The sequence below is a fragment of the Vicia villosa genome, unplaced genomic scaffold (assembly GCF_029867415.1).
Source record: "Vicia villosa cultivar HV-30 ecotype Madison, WI unplaced genomic scaffold, Vvil1.0 ctg.000024F_1_1, whole genome shotgun sequence".
NCBI classification, from domain to species: domain Eukaryota; kingdom Viridiplantae; phylum Streptophyta; class Magnoliopsida; order Fabales; family Fabaceae; genus Vicia; species Vicia villosa.
In genome coordinates, this window is record NW_026704956.1 from 79,624 (window position 1) to 99,045 (window position 19,422).

Below are 19,422 nucleotides of genomic sequence, written 5' to 3' on the forward strand. Positions count from 1 at the left end.
TCTATAAGTTTTTGCAATATTTATGGACCTGTTGTTATTGGTATATGTTTTGTGCTCAGTTGCCTAAAATTAGCTTACAACTTAAACAACTTATTAACTGTCATGAATGGAAGATTTGATATCATCTTTGCATACTGATAATTTATTTTCATCTGTACAACTGGATTGAAGACTTACGATGAATTATAGCTGCCATAATATCAATGATTGTAGAACATCAACAATTCAAAGCTTAGCATAGTAAAAATATTCACGTTGATAACCATAATTTAAATCCATTACAGAGCCATCTGTGATTACAATCTAAGTACCATCAACAACAAATTTAAAGCTACAAGTAACATCTTTACATCCTAATCAGCTACTTTTTTCCCCAAGAACGCAAACATCAGATCTGAAAATGGAATCATGGAGAATTCTATGAAATCTCCAACTTGAAGATTTTTTGACTTTGCAAATTCGTACCAACCAACTCCAATACGTTTCTCATACTCATTCCTGCCAGCCTTAAGAATACGACAGTGATATCCCTTTCCGTCAATAAGATCTACCATCCTTATTGCATTTTGGTCTTTACGAAAACATGTCCTTGATATTTCCATTGGAATATTCTGCATTATAACTTCCTACTTATTAACCCACGATATATATAGATCTATATACGGCAGTGGATTTAACTGGGTTTTGAACTTACCAGAGCATTTTGGCCTCGCATGTTCGCTTCTGTGATATTAGATTTCCACTTTACCTCCCCGGTGTGATCAGCCATGCACTCAGCTTCAGTAAGAAACCCATCTTTTATGAGTGTTTCAAACATCTTTTCCTGCTCTTGCTCAAACTCTTTGTTAATGTTATGAGCCCATTCAAGACTGTCTCTCTCAGGATCACTGAAACACAAATTGTAAAGAATAACACTGCTATTAAGCAAAGATTTTAGAAAACAGGGGAATCCATTTATTATATTACAACATGCATGCAAATTATACTTACCTGCTTGATGGAGAAGGGACGAATGGAACTCCCCACTTCACCATATCAGAATTAAATTTTATAAGGACCTCAATTCTGATGCATTATGACAAAAAATTCTATATATAGATAGATAGTGATAACCCTTATTTTTTGGGCCAGACAACACTGATGGGCCTACATTTTTTATATGTACAAATATCCAGCATGTTTGGTAAACGAGTTTTAATAACAAAAAATTAATTATTGCAATTTTTTTAGTAGTTAGTAGATGTTACAAATCAGACCTTTAAATATACATGACACTATATTTCCTTCCATACATTTAATAAATATGTTTGCCTACATAAATTGAAGTTGCTATATATATAAGCTGATTGTATAATATGTATTCTTTATAAAGTGTAATTTGGTTTTAACATGGTAAATTGTTTATCAAACAAAATTTCTTAAAAAAACATTTCATATATAATTCATGTAAATAAACTATTTTAACACACATGATCCAATCATGATGGCCAATGTAAAGGAGCAACCATGAAGTATGTAGAACACAAGGATTTGCAAAACATATAACCATTCAAAATTTAGCATGTGCCATAATAGTAGTCTTGATAAAGTCATTCAACATTAGAGCAAAGTACCAACCCATAGGGGAAACAAAAAACATTGTTCAGATAAGTTATAAAAGTCACCACCAGATACAAAAAATTCAAAGACTTTGGTCTTTGAAACTACTTCAACAACAGACAAAAAAAGCAAAGTACTTCCACCACCTTTCAACAGCCCCATCACTTCTTCTTCATCGCAACATAAATGAAAGTGCCATGTCTCGCCAACTGACAAGTCAGTGTGTCGCCTTTCTTGAACCCCTTGGTCTTCACATAGTCGTACCATCCTTTAGTCATGTATTTCTCAGCCGGACTCGGAGCCCCGTTGCGGTATGCCGTCTTCACAGTACACTTGAATTGTTGTTTCAAATCACAATCTCTAATAGTTACCTCCTTCTGATTACTTGCCAAGCAGTCTATTGCTATCTGCTTAGGGAAATGCTGCAACAACACAAATTCAAATTGAATAAACACTTGAGATCTGCAAAGTATTAAAATATGTGGTCGATTTTCAGTATGCTTACCTGGACATTATCCTTTTTTACTCTTGAATTCTTTATAGCAATATCCCAGCAGTATGTTGGCTTTCCTCCCCACATTCTTATCCTAACATTTGAAACATTTTTCCCCTTCTTCGCAAGTTTCATTGTGCTCCTCTCACTCCCATCTGTAACAGATCTTAAGTTGGCAGTCCTTCCAAGATTTTTGCTATTACTCCTCCTCTCAACTTCAGCTGCTTTCTTCCCAACTGTTTTATCAACAACAGTTTTTGACTTCTCAGTTTTTTTGTTTGTCTGTACATTATCGTTCGCAGAGACAAGGGGGACATCAACTTCTTCAAGCTTCACACTACTCATAGGAACAACAGTATTGTTGACATTTGGAACAACTGCAGGGACATTGTTGCAAGTTTCTGCAAATCTAACAGATTTCTTAGAATTTGCTTTACCCTTTCTCACCGACCTGACAGATGATTGTGAAGCTGAGCCATCTTCAACCTCACCTACGAGTTTTTGAATTTCGTTCATTGCTTCCTCCTCACTGAAAGAAAAATTATAGTTGCATGAGCACATTATTAATCCCAAATACGGATTAACACCCCAAATATACCATGTACAGGGAATATTTGAAAGATTAACAACTTTAAAATATATATAACACCACACTATTGGCCCAGAATAAAACACCTATGCTTCATATATTAACAGAATCAGGCAAACAAAAATTGCAATACAACTTGACCCCCCACAACGTTTCGAGGACCTGATCTGGGAAATATTAAACAGTAAACTCCATTCACATCATGATCTTTTAATCAAACAAATCTATTTTAGCATGCATCAGAAATAAAAAAAACCCTAAAACCTAACTAGATCGCACATGAACTTTATGCCAAAACAAATAAATTAAATAGGAATTCATGTATCTAACCTGATAACTTCTTCTTCCTCATCTGGAAACCACCCATACGCTGGCTTTCTTCCAAACCTCATCGTCGAAGACTGTTGCTATCTCCAGAAGTGATGTAAGTGTTTTGATAAAGACTGGAATGAGAAGGAGAGAAGTTGTGTAATGTAAACAGTTCAAAATATGTTATAACTCAACTTTGCACGTTTCCTTTTTCTTTTCCCTAGACTTATTCAGTAAATGACCCCTATCTCAATCAATAATGACTGTTACCTATGATCCCCCGTGTAACCAAAACATTTACTAATTAATTTGAAAACAACACTTTGTAGTCTAACGAAAAGAAAGCCATTTAATTTATCTCTATCTCTTAAATCCAAACATACATGCATATACTTTTTTTAAACTCTACCTATTCCATGCAGTACACGTTAGTTTTATTTAGATTTCCTTTGTTTTTTTTATTACTTACTCTTTTCTAATTTTTGCTGTGTTTTAAAAAACATAACATTATATATTTTTTATTAAAATCCACTTTTTAGGAACAAAAAATAGTTTCTATCAATCCTACTTTATTTCAAAAATTTATTTTTTAAAATCACATTTAATAAATCAAACCAATGTTATAATAATTAAAAATTTATGTAAATATTTGTAGATAAATATTCAATATATGATTATTGTCAAGATGTTGGTTTCAACTCACACATCTATTGTAAATTAATTACTAAATAGTTTAATAAAATAATATTTTATAATATTACTTAGCTTATTCATCCCACTAATTTTAAAATCCTATGGAAATAAATTTCAACAACCTATTTTTATTATTTTTCAACACTTTGTGACATATTAAAAAAACAATAGGAATTTATATATCTTTTCTTATACATAATTAACTCAGTTATAATTCATGTTACAATATTTTTTACACATATTGACATCCTTATGTGTGTTTATCAACATATATATTATTCATAATTTAAAGTTTATGCAAATAATAGTTGATAAATAATCCATATATAATTCTTTTAAAAATATTAATTACACAAAAGAATATCTTTTACTAAGAAAAGTTGACAAGTTGTTTTTTTTCCACTCGCCTATTAAATAAAAATTAATTTTACAATCTAATATGAAATTTATAGTTTCTAATATTACTTTGCTTATTGATCCCACTAATTTTAATATTATACAAAACATTTTTATTACTATTCTTCAACACTTACTAATATGTTTCAAAAACATTGGGAAGTTATATATATATTTGTATACATACTTAACTAAACTATAATACATGTTTCAAGATTTATTAGCCATACTGATATGCTTATGTGCATATTTCAATATATATATCATAGTTCCCATTCTCCTATTATCTTGAAGTTTATGTTGAAAAATAAGTAAAATATTAAACATAACCAAATTATACTAACAGGAGTACATAAATGATAATTTTAAACCATGCTCATCCATTTGATTTTCACACATTGTTGCAAAGCATATGACTATTATATTGCAATTATAGAGTAGCAAGGATAACATTAGCTGTTTCAATCCAAAGAAAACTGATGAATAACAAACACAAAAAGTCTTAAACATAACATTAATCCACATACAACTGAAATAGAAAAAAAAAAAAGCCCAACAACATCATCCAAAACAATCTACTGTTCTTCCAAAACTTTGCACTTCTTCATTCACCATAGCCATCAATACCCAACAACACATATTCTTTAACCCTGCAATACAACAGAATGATAATTTTTCTGTTAACTTTCAGAAACATACAATGACAGCAACAAATAATTTAACACGTAAAACATATATCTAACCATTCTTTTCAGCTTCTCCACCAACTCTGTCCATATCATCCATTCTCTGTCATTTAAACAACATACACAGACTTAATGCTTAAATTTAAATTGAATTCATATAACCTAATAGCATGCCTTTTCGGAAAATCGGATAATAACATTCTTATACCTTTCATTTTCAAAGAAAAAATTCCCAATATACACTGAGTTCGATATTTCTATCATTCTGGGGTTTATCTCCAGTCCAACACTTCCCAGAACATCCGTTAAAAAATCCACGTCTTCAAGTACAGCGAACCTCAAGCCACCCCTCAATTCCTGATGCTTCCCCGACCACCTGATTCCAAGCATCTCATCCTGCCACACCCCTGCTATGTTCTGAATCTTACTTCCCCTTTGCCAGGCGCATGCAACACCATCCATCACATGCAAAGCCCACTCAGTGCACAACTTGGTAATCCGCTCTTTCTTCGTCTTCAAACTCATCCGCAACATCTTCGATCTTTGCTTCATCCTCCTTTTAATCGCCAATCGTTTGACTGGGTCTTGAACAACAAAAAATTTCATAGTTCTGCAAAATCAGAAAAAATAATGAACAAAAGTGACATTTCATAACAAACAAACGAAACAATGAGATTCGATTACAGAAAAAAAAGAACGAAGAGTACCTGCAAGCCTTTGCAACTTGGGAGAAGCTACCCATTTTGTGAAATCTCCAACTCACGGATTAGGTTTCAGGATTTGGTACTTGAAGAGTGGAAAAAAACTGTGTCCTTTGTACTATATATACTCAAACTCCCATTACCTGTTAGACTTCCTTTCAGTAGGTAAACGTGCACAAGTTTTTGGAAACTGTTGAAATGCCTTTTTCTGTACATGCAGAAGTAAATTTAATTATATCTTTTTAATAGTAATAATTAATTTCACACCATAATCTAAAAGTCAAATGATTTTATTGGGTGGGAAAATAATTGATTGATTTATATTTATTATATAATGTAATACAAATACTTAATTATTTCGTTGCATAGATTATTAAACATGTTAGTGCATCAAACATGACTTTATATTTATAGCAAAAAACAAATTAAAAATACCTATTTAAATTTATATTGAATTTTTAATTATCATCGAATAAATTGTTTATCTTAATTAATATATTATTTTATATAAATCGTTAACCGTAATTTTTTTTGTTTAATGTTTATTCCTACCGACTTTACGTGACCCGCTATTTCACATTAGTACATCATTTCTACAGTATCTAAAACTTTATTTATTTAATTGTTTTTATAATAATTATTTATTTATAATACTATGAACTTTTTTATCCAATTTTAATATCATATTGAAAACAAATAAAAATTTATACATTAAATTAATATGGATATGCTAATTATTATTTACGAATTTTTTTTGTTTAATTATTATAACTTTTATTAGAATTCTTTAACCATAAACATATTAAATATATTAAATATTTATACCGACTTTACGTGACCCGTGCGAGCGCACGGGTCCTTTACTAGTTATTTAATAAAAATATTACCAAATACAATAGTCATAAAACTAATAATCTAATACTAATAATAATAAATAAATATTAAAGTTTTATGGATAGAACAAAGCTCTTACAAAAAATAATAATGAACTACAAATAAATGATGAGAATGTTTGGACATACTCTACATCCTCGCGGGTAGGAAATCAAGTGTTAGAAATGAAAGGAAATTAGGAGAATAAAAAATCTTAGAGGTAATGGAGTAATGTTTATGGTTTTCATTCTCTCCATGTATGTGAGAAATTATATTTAAGTTACAATTTAATTATTTGTTCTTGAGATACTTAAGGAGTTTAGCCAAATATTTCCGACGAAAATAATTACACTCTACCCAGATTTACCTCCGATCTCTTGCATTTACTTATTTCAAAGAAAATATAATTTTCATTGTTTCTTCTTGTTATACCCTATCATATCTACCTTAAACCTGTAAAAACATACAATATTTAATATGAAAATAAAATAATTTAGTATGAGATTTAATAATAAGATAAACTAATCTACAAATTATTTTTGAAATAATTTGCACAACTCATTAAAATACACAAATCTATAAAACATAGCAATGAAAGAAGAACTTCGGATTGAAGTTGTTATCGATAATAGACATAGTGAAAAATTCTAAAAAATAGTAAATAAGTGAAATGGGTATAGAAGTGAATAAATAACGAATGCGGGATTAAGGTTGTTTATAAAGGTGTGGAGGAATGCGAAGGGACAAAAGCAATTCAAAGGTTTATGTTATAAATTTATCACCAATGAATAAAAATAGTAATTAATCAATTTATTAATTAAAAGTTTATATTAATGTAATAAATGAGTGAATCATCAATTTACTAATTAAAATTTTTTTGTTGAAATAATACTCACCGTTTTAACAAAATTTATTTAGTAATAAAAAAAATTAATTTGGAGTTAGTGTGAAAAAGTTGAAAAAAGGGTAACTATAAAACAGATCACACGCTTGATTTCTAATATGAGAGAATCAAATAATGATGGTTAAATTTTGTTTTAATGAAATTCATAATTGTAGCATTTATTATAATCCACCGTTTTTGTTTTATTTAGTTTATACTCCACCGTTTAAAAAAATATATGCTCGATATTATACATAAAATTAATGACGATTATTTGATTTTTTATTGGAACAATATGTATTTATTATAATTAATTCAAAATTTATGGTATTAAGTCCACCGTTTTAAAAAAATATATGCTCAACTATTATGTCTAAAACTAATAACAATAATTTGATTTTTTTTTCTTTTAATAATATGTAGTGATTGGTTGTCATTACATTTTATTATAATTAATTCAAAAATTATAATATTATTTAATAATGAATTAAATAAGTAAGATTTTTAATTTTTGGTTACAATATTAAAAATTTACTAATAATAGAATTAGATATTTTTATAAAATTAATTAATTAACGATTGAAAAATTGAGTGAAATAAGTAAGGTTTAGATATAAAAAATTGGTTTTTAATACTCATAATTTTTTTAATTTAAATAAAATATTATTAATCATTTATAACAATAGTTAAATTTTTTTTTAAATTTAATAAAATATAAAGTTATGTTAAATTTATTTTTGTTTTTAAATATAAAATAAATTAAATAATAAGGACTTTTAATTTTTTGTTACAAATTACTTACATTTTATTTTTTAATTTAAATAAAATATTATTAATCATTTATAACAATAGTTTGATTTTTTTTAAAATTAATAAAATATAAACTTATGTTAAATTTATTTTTATTTTTAAATCTAAAATAAACTAAATAATAAGGAAGTTTAATTTTTTGTTACAAATTACTTACATTTTATTTTTTAATTTAAATAAAATATTATTAATCATTTGTTTCAATAGTTTGAATTTTTTTAACAAATTAATAAAATATAAACTCATAAATATTATATATTACATATTTATAAAATTATTATTAATATTTGTGGCTGAATATTATATTATATTATTATTATGATAATTATTTTTATTTATTTTTAATATAAGGTTAAATTAATAAAAGTTAAAATTAAAATTTTTGTTTAGATTTACTATGAGGTGACATGTGGCCAATTTTCTTTTAGAGATACTACCAAGGTGACATGTGACTAGGGTTGCCATCATGACAACCTTGGATTTATATATAAGATTTCATAATTTTTTGATCGAGTTCGAGTTGCTGAACTAAACCGAATTGTTTGTGAACTTTAATCAAGTTAGATTCAACCTAAAATAAAAAATCGTGATGATCTCTAATCGAATTTCAAACTAAACTAATTTTTATTTGAACGAGACAAACTTAATCAAATTTGACTCGGTTCGACTCACTTTAAAGTTATCGGTCGATATTTTGAGAAACTTAGCTTACAGTACTTACCTATGCTTGAAGATGAGATTGAGTATTGGTTGTTTGTATTTCATTACCTATCATGAAACCATTATTAAAACCGAGCCTTATTCAGAATTTGCAGATGATAAAATGATTTTTTTTTTAACAAGTGATCATGATAAAACGTTGATAGATTTCTCTATCGGAACTTGGAAAATGTTTTTTAATATTATTTTTCTCTTCAAGACATTAGTTCTTGGGAGTCGATTCTCTCCTTGAGAATCTCCCTAGTGCAATTCTAGCCTTTAAAAATGAACTAATAAAATATATAAAAGTGAATTTTAGCGGCTGAAGGAAAAATCAGGGGTGGATTATATAAGTTATATGAAACACAGATACTTTTCAATATAATGCTTTTTAAAGGATAAATTTGTGAAGACTTCTACAAATATCAAAATAGACCAGATAAACTTGAGGCCAAAACATTACTCTCTCCAATTTTATAATTAATGACTCAGTTCATCATTTTATACATATTAAAAAATATATATAAAATTAAGAGAAAATAATATTTTTATTATAGTACCGTTATTATGTATTGTAAATGATCAAAATATAATATAGATAGAATTATTCATAAAATTTAAATTGACATTAAAATAATTATTCCCACCACAACACAAACAAAGAAGACATAATATTGATTATACATAAACTGAAGGCCATGACAATTGTACTAGATAAAAATAGAGTTGGGTCTTGTTGGGAGCAAAGGCTTGTAATTTAATTCTTCATGGGAAGACTTTAATATAACTAATACTAGAAGTTGTATTACCGAAATTAATGACTTTTGTTCAAAGATGTTTGGAGAGTTTTTCACTATGGATCATTGATATATAATGTTGGATTAGACTTTTTTGTGGAAGACATATAATTTATTCACTTAAAATTTTAAGGTGATAGGTGAGTGTGTTCTCTCACTTATAAATGTTTAAGTCACCACATTTCTATTTAATGTGAGACTATTTCTCCACTCACACTTGCATTATTATTCTAACACTCCCCCTTAAGTGTGAGTCCACAATATTCCCCCTACATTTGTACCGTCGTTACTTATTCTTGGGCAATGAGACACCTCTTCTTGAACTTTTCAATACAAGTGAGCCGATTAAAGACAAAGAAATAAAAAGTCAAACGACAAATCTAGACAAAAGATGATTGGACCAGACGAAGAATACTCAAACTAATACATAAGTAACTCGAAAAGAACAACACATACATCTCTCGCCCCCGTCCCAAATTCTTATTCCACCGTATAGTCCAAATCATAATGGATTGATGTTAAATGAAATATCTAACTATATGTGACAATTATATATAGTTTTTTTTTTTTGGCTTTATACCACCGGTTTAGTCCGGTTCGGGGGCGAGTTCTGGCATCAAGTGGTTCCATCCCACTCCCGATCGCAGTTGCGGGGGATCGAACCGCGGTTCTCCCTACCAAGTCCAGCGCCAATCACCACTGGACCAACTAACGATTGGTGACAATTATATATAGTTGGTAGAATATATTTTATTACTTTTCTGAATTTAAGTAGGATAAAATTAATTGTTTCATTATTAACTTATTGAATTTTATTATAAGAAATCAGAATAATCAAATTATAATTTTATTTCAAAGCTTGAACATTGATGGAAGCAAGAAAAACTCCATTTTCTATCCAGAAAAAAAAAAGTAAATATTGATTCCATAAAATATATAATAGAAAAACTAAAACAAACATGCATATAAAATATTTAGTTAGAAATGCACTATCTAACAACTTGCCTTAATTCATGTAAACAAATAGGGAAGAGAACCCAAAGCACAAAAAAAGAAGCGCCTAAAAAACCTTTACTTTCAATTAACACTCAAATGATGCCAAATTTGAAAACTCACTGAATAGTTATTCTTTAGCATATGGTATCTCAAAAGAAGAACCAATCGCAGTCACTACACTCTCCAAAGGTCAAGGGACCATACTCAAATATAATAACACCTATACCTATGTGCAAAAGATCAAAAGAATAACATTAATTCGTTCACGCATGCAAGAGTTATAATTTTATATTCATGCCTTTGACCTACAAACTTGAAGGATACCTTATACTATAAATTGTAAATCCAAAATGGATATTTTGGTTTGGGCTGCAGGCCTGCGTGGCTGCTAGCTATGTGCTGTTCTGCCTGCAAAATTAAAGGTAAAAATGTGATTGCTGCATGCATATTTATTCTTCTTGTTTTACAAAAAAAAGCTTACATATATTCTTGAAACTTTATACTATGTCATAGTGCAATTGGAATATCACAAGTAACGAGAAAGCGGGACAACTTTTGAACAAAAATTATATGATCAATTATCAGAAGAAAAATATTTGTAAAATAGATGTATTAACAAATACTCCATTTCACATAGTTATGTGAAATTATTCTCTCTGTTAATGATAGAGGTAGAGGTGTCAATTTATGGGGCTAATAAATTTGAGCCCCAGCCCCATAATAATGGGGCCTAAAAAAAATTCAAAAATAGTAGGCCCTTAAATACATAGGGCCCAAAGTTAAAAGGCCCCAAAATTTAAAAAATGGCCATTAGGCCCCAAATAAATAAAATAAAAAACTTAATTTAAAAATAAAAAAATAAAAACTTTTAAATAAAAAAATAGGTTAAATTTTTAATAAATAAAAAAAAAAATTTTAAAAGAAAATTAAAAAATACTGTTAAAGAAATTCTAAAAACAAAAAAAATAACTTTTAAGAAAAAATAAAAGATTCGGTTAAAAAAATTCTAAAATAAAAACAACTTTTATGAAAAAATTATGTGAAGAATTTTGAATAGCAAATATAAAATTGTCCATTGCTTAAATGTGATCTTTTTATGAGAATAAAATTCATGTCTTTAAATCTTCCTTATTTTTCCATCAATTAATTTATTTCTCTCTCTTTTTTTTTGTCTGGCTAAATAATTATTTTCAATGGAATCTTTTTACTTCTTCATAGTTTATTCTATTATTTTTCTTTGTTATCTTTTTTCGAATTCCATTATTTTTTTATAATATTTTCTATTTGAAACGATGAAATTGTTGCCTCCCCACCTTATTGGCTTTTTCTTAAATTATCAAATTTAAGTTTTTCCATCTTCATTAAAAAAATGTAGCGTTTTTTTTTTGAAGAGGAAAAAATGTACCGTTTTTTAGTTCTTACAGAATGTAGCGTTTTTTAGTTCAACACAAAATTTTGAGTGGAATAAAATAAGGCCCTCATAATGGGGCCAAAAACAAATGCATTTTGTAAAGGGCCTAAAATTTTAGGGCCTAAAATAAATTTTAATAATTCGGGGCTCAATATATTAGGGCTTTAATGGGGTCAAATTATTAGGGCCTTTAGTTATAGGGCTTATTTGACAGCTCTAGATAGAGGTGGCGTTATTCCCTTATAAAGAAACAAACTGTACCATGAATTTTATTGAGTCGCTTGATGATGGAAGCATCTCCTAAACAAATTCCAAATACATTCATTCACCTACTTATCCATATCATCTTCTTTTATATATATATATATATATATATATATATATATATATATATATATATATATATATATATATATATAAAAGAATACTTAATATAATATTAAAATAATTTGTTCAGTTCTGGAACTAGATTCGAATGAAGAAGATGAATTCACACTCTTGGCGCAGAATTTTAGAACATTTGATGCGGTGGAGAAAGGATTGACCGACAAGGTTAACATTCTAATGCTCACATTAGTAAGAGAGTAAAGAGTGAAATTTGAATGAAAAAAGATTTGAATACATGTGAAATGGCGCGATCTCTTCTTCAAATAAAAAAATTTGGTAGCAACCAAACGCCTGCGATGAAGCGTGAGATGCGGTCAGTCGTCAGATCAATCTGAACGGCTATGATAGGGCTCGCTTGAAAGAAATGTACGAATGCAGCTCCCAAGAGCTGCGACATTCCCTTAAAACAATCCACATCCCCGACATTCGTGCGCGAGCAAAGATATATGTCGCAAACCCCCGCCTTGCAAAGCAAAGCCAATGGCTTCAGGGGCAATTGTTTTGGACCGTCCATAAGGCATAATGGCGTGAAATTCCAATGACGATGAAAGGCGATGTTTCCATGATAAAATACTACCCTCATGATTAGACCATGTCCCTGAGATTTGATAAAAGAAAGGTGCACGTATTAAATACCTTTCTTGTAAGATGCAACGTGATGCTGGAAATGGTTGACACGTCTCCTACTCTAGTCAATAATGATGTATCTCATTCCTTTAGGGAACCTAAGGGATTTTCAAATCGTCTCAGGAAAATCTCCACCGTTGGTAGTGTGAAGTGATCGTATGATCCTCAGTGTTCGAAGAGGATATAAAAGGCTTTCGAAGCATCATTTTTTCCTTTCGGCTGTTGTTGACCTCAAAAGAGAGTATTTTTGCTTCTTTATCGCTACTTTTTGGAAACATTTTGTTCAAGCAACGGATCAACCTTAGGAGGTTTCACTCATTGGTTCTAGCCTAGCATGTTTGATTGTTCTTCTCCTTAAATTATAACATTTAACTTCATGCTTTTGTCTTCGTTCTATTTCTTTTAGGGTTTCTGGGACAACGAGTGTTTGAGCTTGCTTGCTACATTGTACCTGCACTTATTTCCTGTTACAATAAATTTAGTTATGGTCATTGTGTCAAATTTGACCAAGAAGGTCGGTAAGGATATATTAAGGGATTGATGGATTCATAGATATTGGAGATTGTTTCCGCTTTTGTTCGTATAGACGTTTTTGACCAAGCGTTAACTGTGTGTGTCCTGTTAGTTCCATGGTTTTTGTATTGGCATAATTTTTCTAAAACATGGTTTTTAACTAATGTTGAACAAGATGTTGAAACATCCTGTTCTGCTATCATAAGAGGTTTTGTTGTTTGTGTTTTGACATATGTTGTGACATTCTACACCATAATATCCTGACAATTCAAATTGGTTGTTAAACCTTGAAATATTTGATTGAAAAAATATGAGAATCTTGAATATTTAGATAATCATTACAGGCGCAAGTAATCATAGGATGATTAGGACAAATGCAATTAGTCTCTATTTTAAGAAAAAGAATCTTTGAGATCTCTTTTGGAAAATTAAGATTTGATTTGATTTTATTTGTTCCTAATTTGTGAAAAGGTCTTGCATTTATTTTCAGAAAAGAAGAGAATGGATTCAAATTAAAGTCCAAGTCCATTCTGCAAGTATCTATAAAAAGGAACTTGGAAAACCTAGTTTACCAAGCTTTCTTGTAAGGAAAACCGTGGAAGCAATAAGGGTTATAGTCTTGGGAGTTCTTCAAGCTCTTCGTGTTTTCTGTTCTTTTGTGTCACTCATGTATCTTCATATATATTGAGGTGGACGTGTGTTCTCACTCTTGAAGCTTTTAAGCAAGATAATTTAGTGTTGTTCTTGATCAAAACTTTTTAAAAAGATCAAGTATTATTCTTATTTTGGGTGCTTAACTAACTATGTTGTTTATTGGAAATGTAATCTTTTTACTTGGGTTCCCTTGGTCACGGGGTGTATGACTGTTTTTTCACTACGTTTATTGGAAGTGGGGTGGGGATTTCTCATATCTAAATGTCTACTTCTAAGCATAAGTAGCGATGGATAGTGATTAGGGGAGAAGTTGTAAACGGGGGGTTTAGCTTTGAACTAATGCTGCTGATAATGGACTTCCTTCCTGGCTTGATAGCCCCCATATTAGGTGTTGTTTGTACTGAACTAGTTTAACAATTATTGTGTTATTTATCTTCCTACGTTAGGTTTTTCAGTTTGATAATCATGCTGTAAGTCAGTAGATGTTATAACATCTGTCTTGACATTGTGTGTTGTTAGGACATCTGTCTTGACATCTGTTGTAAGTGCTAGAATTGCAGGTCCCACAGATGATTGATGGGTGTTTCCCTGGATGAAGATCAGAGAATACGTAGTCAGTACTGCGGGAGTGCGATCCCTTTTCAGGAATGCATGTTCTCTCTCATAGGCTATTGTCTCCCTTTTAATGAATTTGAAGTTGGTGTCCTTAACCATTTACTCATTTCCCCTTTGCAATTGCATCTAGTGAGTTGGGTATTTGTTAAAGTTTTTAAGAAATATTGCGAATATAAAGGGAGCAAGTCAATTGTAACATTTTTTCTTTCATCTTTTAAGAACCAAAATAACACTGATTATGCGAACGATTCTGGCCCACTTTCTCTGAGGAAAAGTATTAGATATTTTAAGGTTTATTCCGACAAAGTTAAATATTTCAAGGACCATTTTTTCTTGGTCACTCCTCTTAATAAGAAAGCTCATATGAAGACATGCCATTTAGAGCTTAGTGCTTTTCCCGCGTGCACAAATATCTTTTGCAAGCATTGGACTCAATGTCACTAGTGACAGGAGCAAGAATGTACCACTACAAGTAGGGGACCTATCACAAAAGGAACTATACTTGAAGAGTCAATAGGCACTACTATAAATAATTCATTTTATGATAACATTTTGACATCATCCAACAAAAAACCGAGGTATAATTTTTGGACATGCCTGTAGCGGGGAAAATCTGAGATCGAAGCCATAGGATTGACTCGACTCAATATTTCAGTGAAAGTCGCCACCGCGCTTTATTATTTCCAAAGGAAAAGGGAAAAGAACGAAAAAACCCAAAGTTTGTTTTTTTAAAACAAAAGAAGAGATTTTAGGTACGGGTGTTACTTATACAAGGGGAAGGTTTTAAGCACCCCTCATATCTGTGGTACTCCACAGGAACCTTTTTGAAAATCTGTGTCGTGTGTGCTAAAAAAGGGTTTGTTTTATTTTTAAAATAAGCTCGGCAAAGCGTTAAGCTTTGGGCCTACATACCTCCTCGGTGCAATGGAGAAGTCAGAGCTAATGTAGTTCCGCTTTTTTGGGAAAAAATGTTTAAAAACGAATAAACACTTTATCGTCGTCGGAGAGAAATACTCAGCCATTGATCTTGAGCATGAGAACAAACGAGTTCTTTGCATCGCAAATGAAAGAAGGTCTCCAACTCGGATAAAATCGACGAGTATGCCACTAGCTCTCTCACGCGGAAAAGATCTCATTATATCAATCAATTTCAAAATCGTGGGGTATAACCACTCGTTTCGACAATTAACGGTGTCTGAACTTTTGAAGAAAAGCCACTAAGGGCGAAAGATATTTTTTGAGAAAAGGTTTTGAAAAGGTTTGCAAACATAAGAATATTTTGAAAAAGGGAGAAGATTTTGAAAATTTAAGAAGTGGGAGGAGATGAAGAGGCTATCCTATTGCGTAAAATAAAAGCTAAGGAAAAGAACGGTCTAACCGAAATAAGAAGCCAACACTTGACATTAAGAGTCAAGGTAGATTTCCCATCCTTTGGAATTATCAATACCTGCACATTAACACTTGGGGGATCCAGATGGACTTATTATCTTAGCACCACTTTGCATTAAGCACATTAAGATTCTGACGAAAATCGGGCAGAGTAACGGCTGTTTTCGGGTAAAATCCTTATCTCAATGCCTTGGAATTAACCATCAAGGGCTTTCAAGGAAATACCTGCACATACAAACAGACAACAATCCAATGCCAGACAGACAGAATAACAGCAGAGTAATAACAGAATAAGAGTCCAGAAGCACTAGGTCCATAAGTCCGAATCTCCAAAATGCTAGGGATAGTAACCAATAGTCCAAAAGAGAGCCTTATGTGTTTTTTAGATTTTGGTTGTTTATTAGTGTCTTAGCATAAAAGTAAAGTATGGTCCAAGTGGACAAAAGGAAAATAGCGGAAGCATAAACATATGTCCAAGTGGACAAAGAGAAAATAGCGGAATTATAAACGTCCAAATGGACAAAGAGAAAATGGTGGAATGTAAATATGATGAAATGATAAAATAAAGCGATAAAGCGAGAAATATAAAGAGCGGTATAATAAATGGCGGAAATTAAAGTTAGTTGTTAGATGTTAAAGATAACCATCTTGAAACTTGTCAAGTATGTTATCAAAGTTAGTAATGAAGATCGATGGTGAGTGAATGATGTACTCGGATTTAAGGTCAATGGAAACTTATCAGAAGCTTGATAAAATCATAGCAACTACACGATAAATTTCCATAAGTCATAAATCAACCGCATACAATTCTCTTCCATATTTGATCTTTTATCGAGTCGGGACAAATGTAGGAGAACTCTCCATGTATCAAGATCATCAATCAAAAGAAATAAGAAGGAGAAGAAGAAATGATCTAGTCTTTATCAAGAATCCATAGAATTCTCAAGATATTAAGACTTTCATCGATCAAAAGAAAACAAGAAGAAAGAGATAAGAATGGAAACAAATTGATCTAGTCTTCATCAAGAATCCATAGAATTCTCAAGATGTCAAGACTTTCATCGATCAAAAGAAAGTAAGATGAAAATAAGAATGAAAACATAAAAGATAATCAACTCACACTATCATTAATAACATTCATCCATTTTTGGTGGATTAAGTCACTTCAAACCTATCAACACCCTAGATCCAATGATATTAATGAAGTGGAGGAAGAAGGAAGCCAAAACAAACACAAAAAAGGCAAAAAACCACATTCTGCCTGCTGGAAATCGATTTCATGCAGGGGGAAATCGATTTCCATAGTGCAGTTTTCAAAAAAACAAGTTACGTTCAGCAGGAAATCGATTTCAGCCTTAAGGAAATCGATTTCCTCAGTGTAAATTTCAGCAAAAACAGCATTTAAAGGCATGAAACTTGACTTGAACAAATATACAAACACCTTATGATCACACATCAATTAGAGCACGAATTTTCCATCAAATCACCAACAAATAGCACCAATATAGCATCAAAGATGCATTGAACACAAACAACAAAGAATCACATTGTGATATACAAAAAGGATGAAGAAAATTACCAAATCTTGAACAAAACTTAGATCTACTTCAAGAATCACCAACACAAATCTTGATCTCTCAACAATTGAAGAAAAAAGAGTGAAATAGATGGTGGTTTAGCTCAAAGTTTGTGAGGTTCAAGGTGTGACTCACAAACTTTATGAAAGAACAAAGAGCTTTGGTGAATTTGGTAGGGATGAGGAGAGAAATTGCAAGGGGTTTTTTGGCTCTCAAAGCTTGAGAAATGAGAGAGTAGTGGCCTCTATTTATAGAATTGGAGCAAGAGTAGTGGTAGTTTGGTCTTTTTGCATTTGGTAATTAACTTGTGTTTAATTGGTGATTAAAGTGGTATTTAAATGGTAAAATGAGGTTTAAGTGGGTTTAATGAAGGGATTAATTTTGATGAGGTGGAAAATTGGTAAAATGATCAAATAAAAAGGTGCCAAAATGATGTCAAGCTTCCCTCCTTATATTTTTTTGAATTTCGCCTTAAGGAAATCGATTTCCCCAGGAGTGAAATCGATTTCACTCTGTTCCAGAAGAGAAATTGGCGCAAAATACACTAGGGAAATCGATTTACCCAGGAGGGAAATCGATTCCATGCTGTCCAGAATGAGATTTTGTTGATGATTGCTGCAGGGAAATCGATTTACCCAGTAGGGAAATCGATTTCATCAGTCAAAAATGTGAAAAATGCCTTGTTTATTGCATGTCTTGGCTTGGTACCTACAAAACAAAAGCCTACAAAGAAACAAAGCAATGTTTTTGGTATTTGGGTTAGTATAAAACAAATTAAAGAAAATTAGGTGCTTGATAATTCCCCTCAAAGGAAAAATGATACCTCAAGATTGTGATCTTGATTGATGATTGAAATGCAAATGATGTATGATCTTAGGGTCAAAAATTGGGGTATGACAATGCCACATTTTATTTTTTTTAAATAAATACCATTTATTCCCTCGATTTGTGTAGATAACTGAGAGGAAAGTTAATTTAGGGGACATGCTTCAAATCCCAACAACTGCAATTTATATTTTTATTTCTTTAAAAGTGGCGCCTTTTTTATTTTTTATTTTATATTTAAAAATTAAACGATTTACTCCTTCAGTTTCATTACTAACCAAGGGGTTAGATACCCATATTTAACTATAAAAGCATTCGTTCATTAAGTTGTACCTTAAATCTAACTCATCTACAACTACTCCAAACTCATAAACATCATTCTTTAAGATGGATTACAAGACTGAAAAATCTTCAAGTTTTATTAATTAGTTAAGAATCCTTCAAGGTTCTGTATCATTATTATTCTAACACCAGCTTTGAACTAAACATTTTATTGTTCTTGCAATCTAATGGTGGTGTTGTTGTTGTCATTTCCACCTAATGGTGATGATGAGATTTACAGTGAGACCTTCGACTAGAAGAACATCTTTCAGACTAAGGAGGCATATGTAATCTAGATCTTTCAAGTAATTATTTCCCCAATCATGTGTTTAAAGAAGCCAATGTCAAAGTATCAATCTTCATGAGAGGAAGCTCTTAAGAAAGTGCAAGCATTGTGACTTGTAGTTACTTCTTTGGCTTTCCATAAGGGCAAACATCTTTAAGAGTGTTATTGATAGGAAGATGGTGATAATGGGAGTATGGTATACCATACAATTTGTAGCAAAAATGTCTTATATTTACTTGTTGACTACAGCAGAAACACACCCATGAATCTTTGATATACACATTAGTGTGCTA

The 19,422-nt window shown here is 30.8% G+C and overlaps 1 protein-coding gene across 1 annotated transcript; it reads right to left on the reverse strand.

Annotated features, from left to right (window-relative positions):
- Positions 1-4,598: 4,598 nt before the first annotated feature.
- LOC131622034 (uncharacterized) lies at positions 4,599-5,721 on the reverse strand. Its single transcript, XM_058893085.1, has 4 exons — positions 5,473-5,721; positions 4,974-5,375; positions 4,823-4,868; positions 4,599-4,729 (listed from the first exon to the last, which is right to left on the reverse strand). The coding sequence occupies exons 1-4, from the start codon at positions 5,505-5,507 to the stop codon at positions 4,724-4,726; spliced, it is 489 nt and encodes a 162-aa protein (XP_058749068.1). The 5' UTR covers positions 5,508-5,721; the 3' UTR covers positions 4,599-4,723.
- Between the last annotated feature and the right edge of the window lie 13,701 nt (positions 5,722-19,422).

Excerpts from the sequence above, each read along its gene's own strand:
- LOC131622034 (XM_058893085.1), bottom strand. The coding sequence starts at position 5,507 with ATGGGTAGCTTCTCCCAAGTTGCAAAGGCTTGCAG. Across the intron at positions 5,376-5,472 it reads CAAGTTGCAAAGGCTTGCAG|AACTATGAAATTTTTTGTTG; the intron begins GTACTCTTCGTT and ends CTGATTTTGCAG. Across the intron at positions 4,869-4,973 it reads TTTTTCTTTGAAAATGAAAG|AGAATGGATGATATGGACAG; the intron begins GTATAAGAATGT and ends TTTAAATGACAG.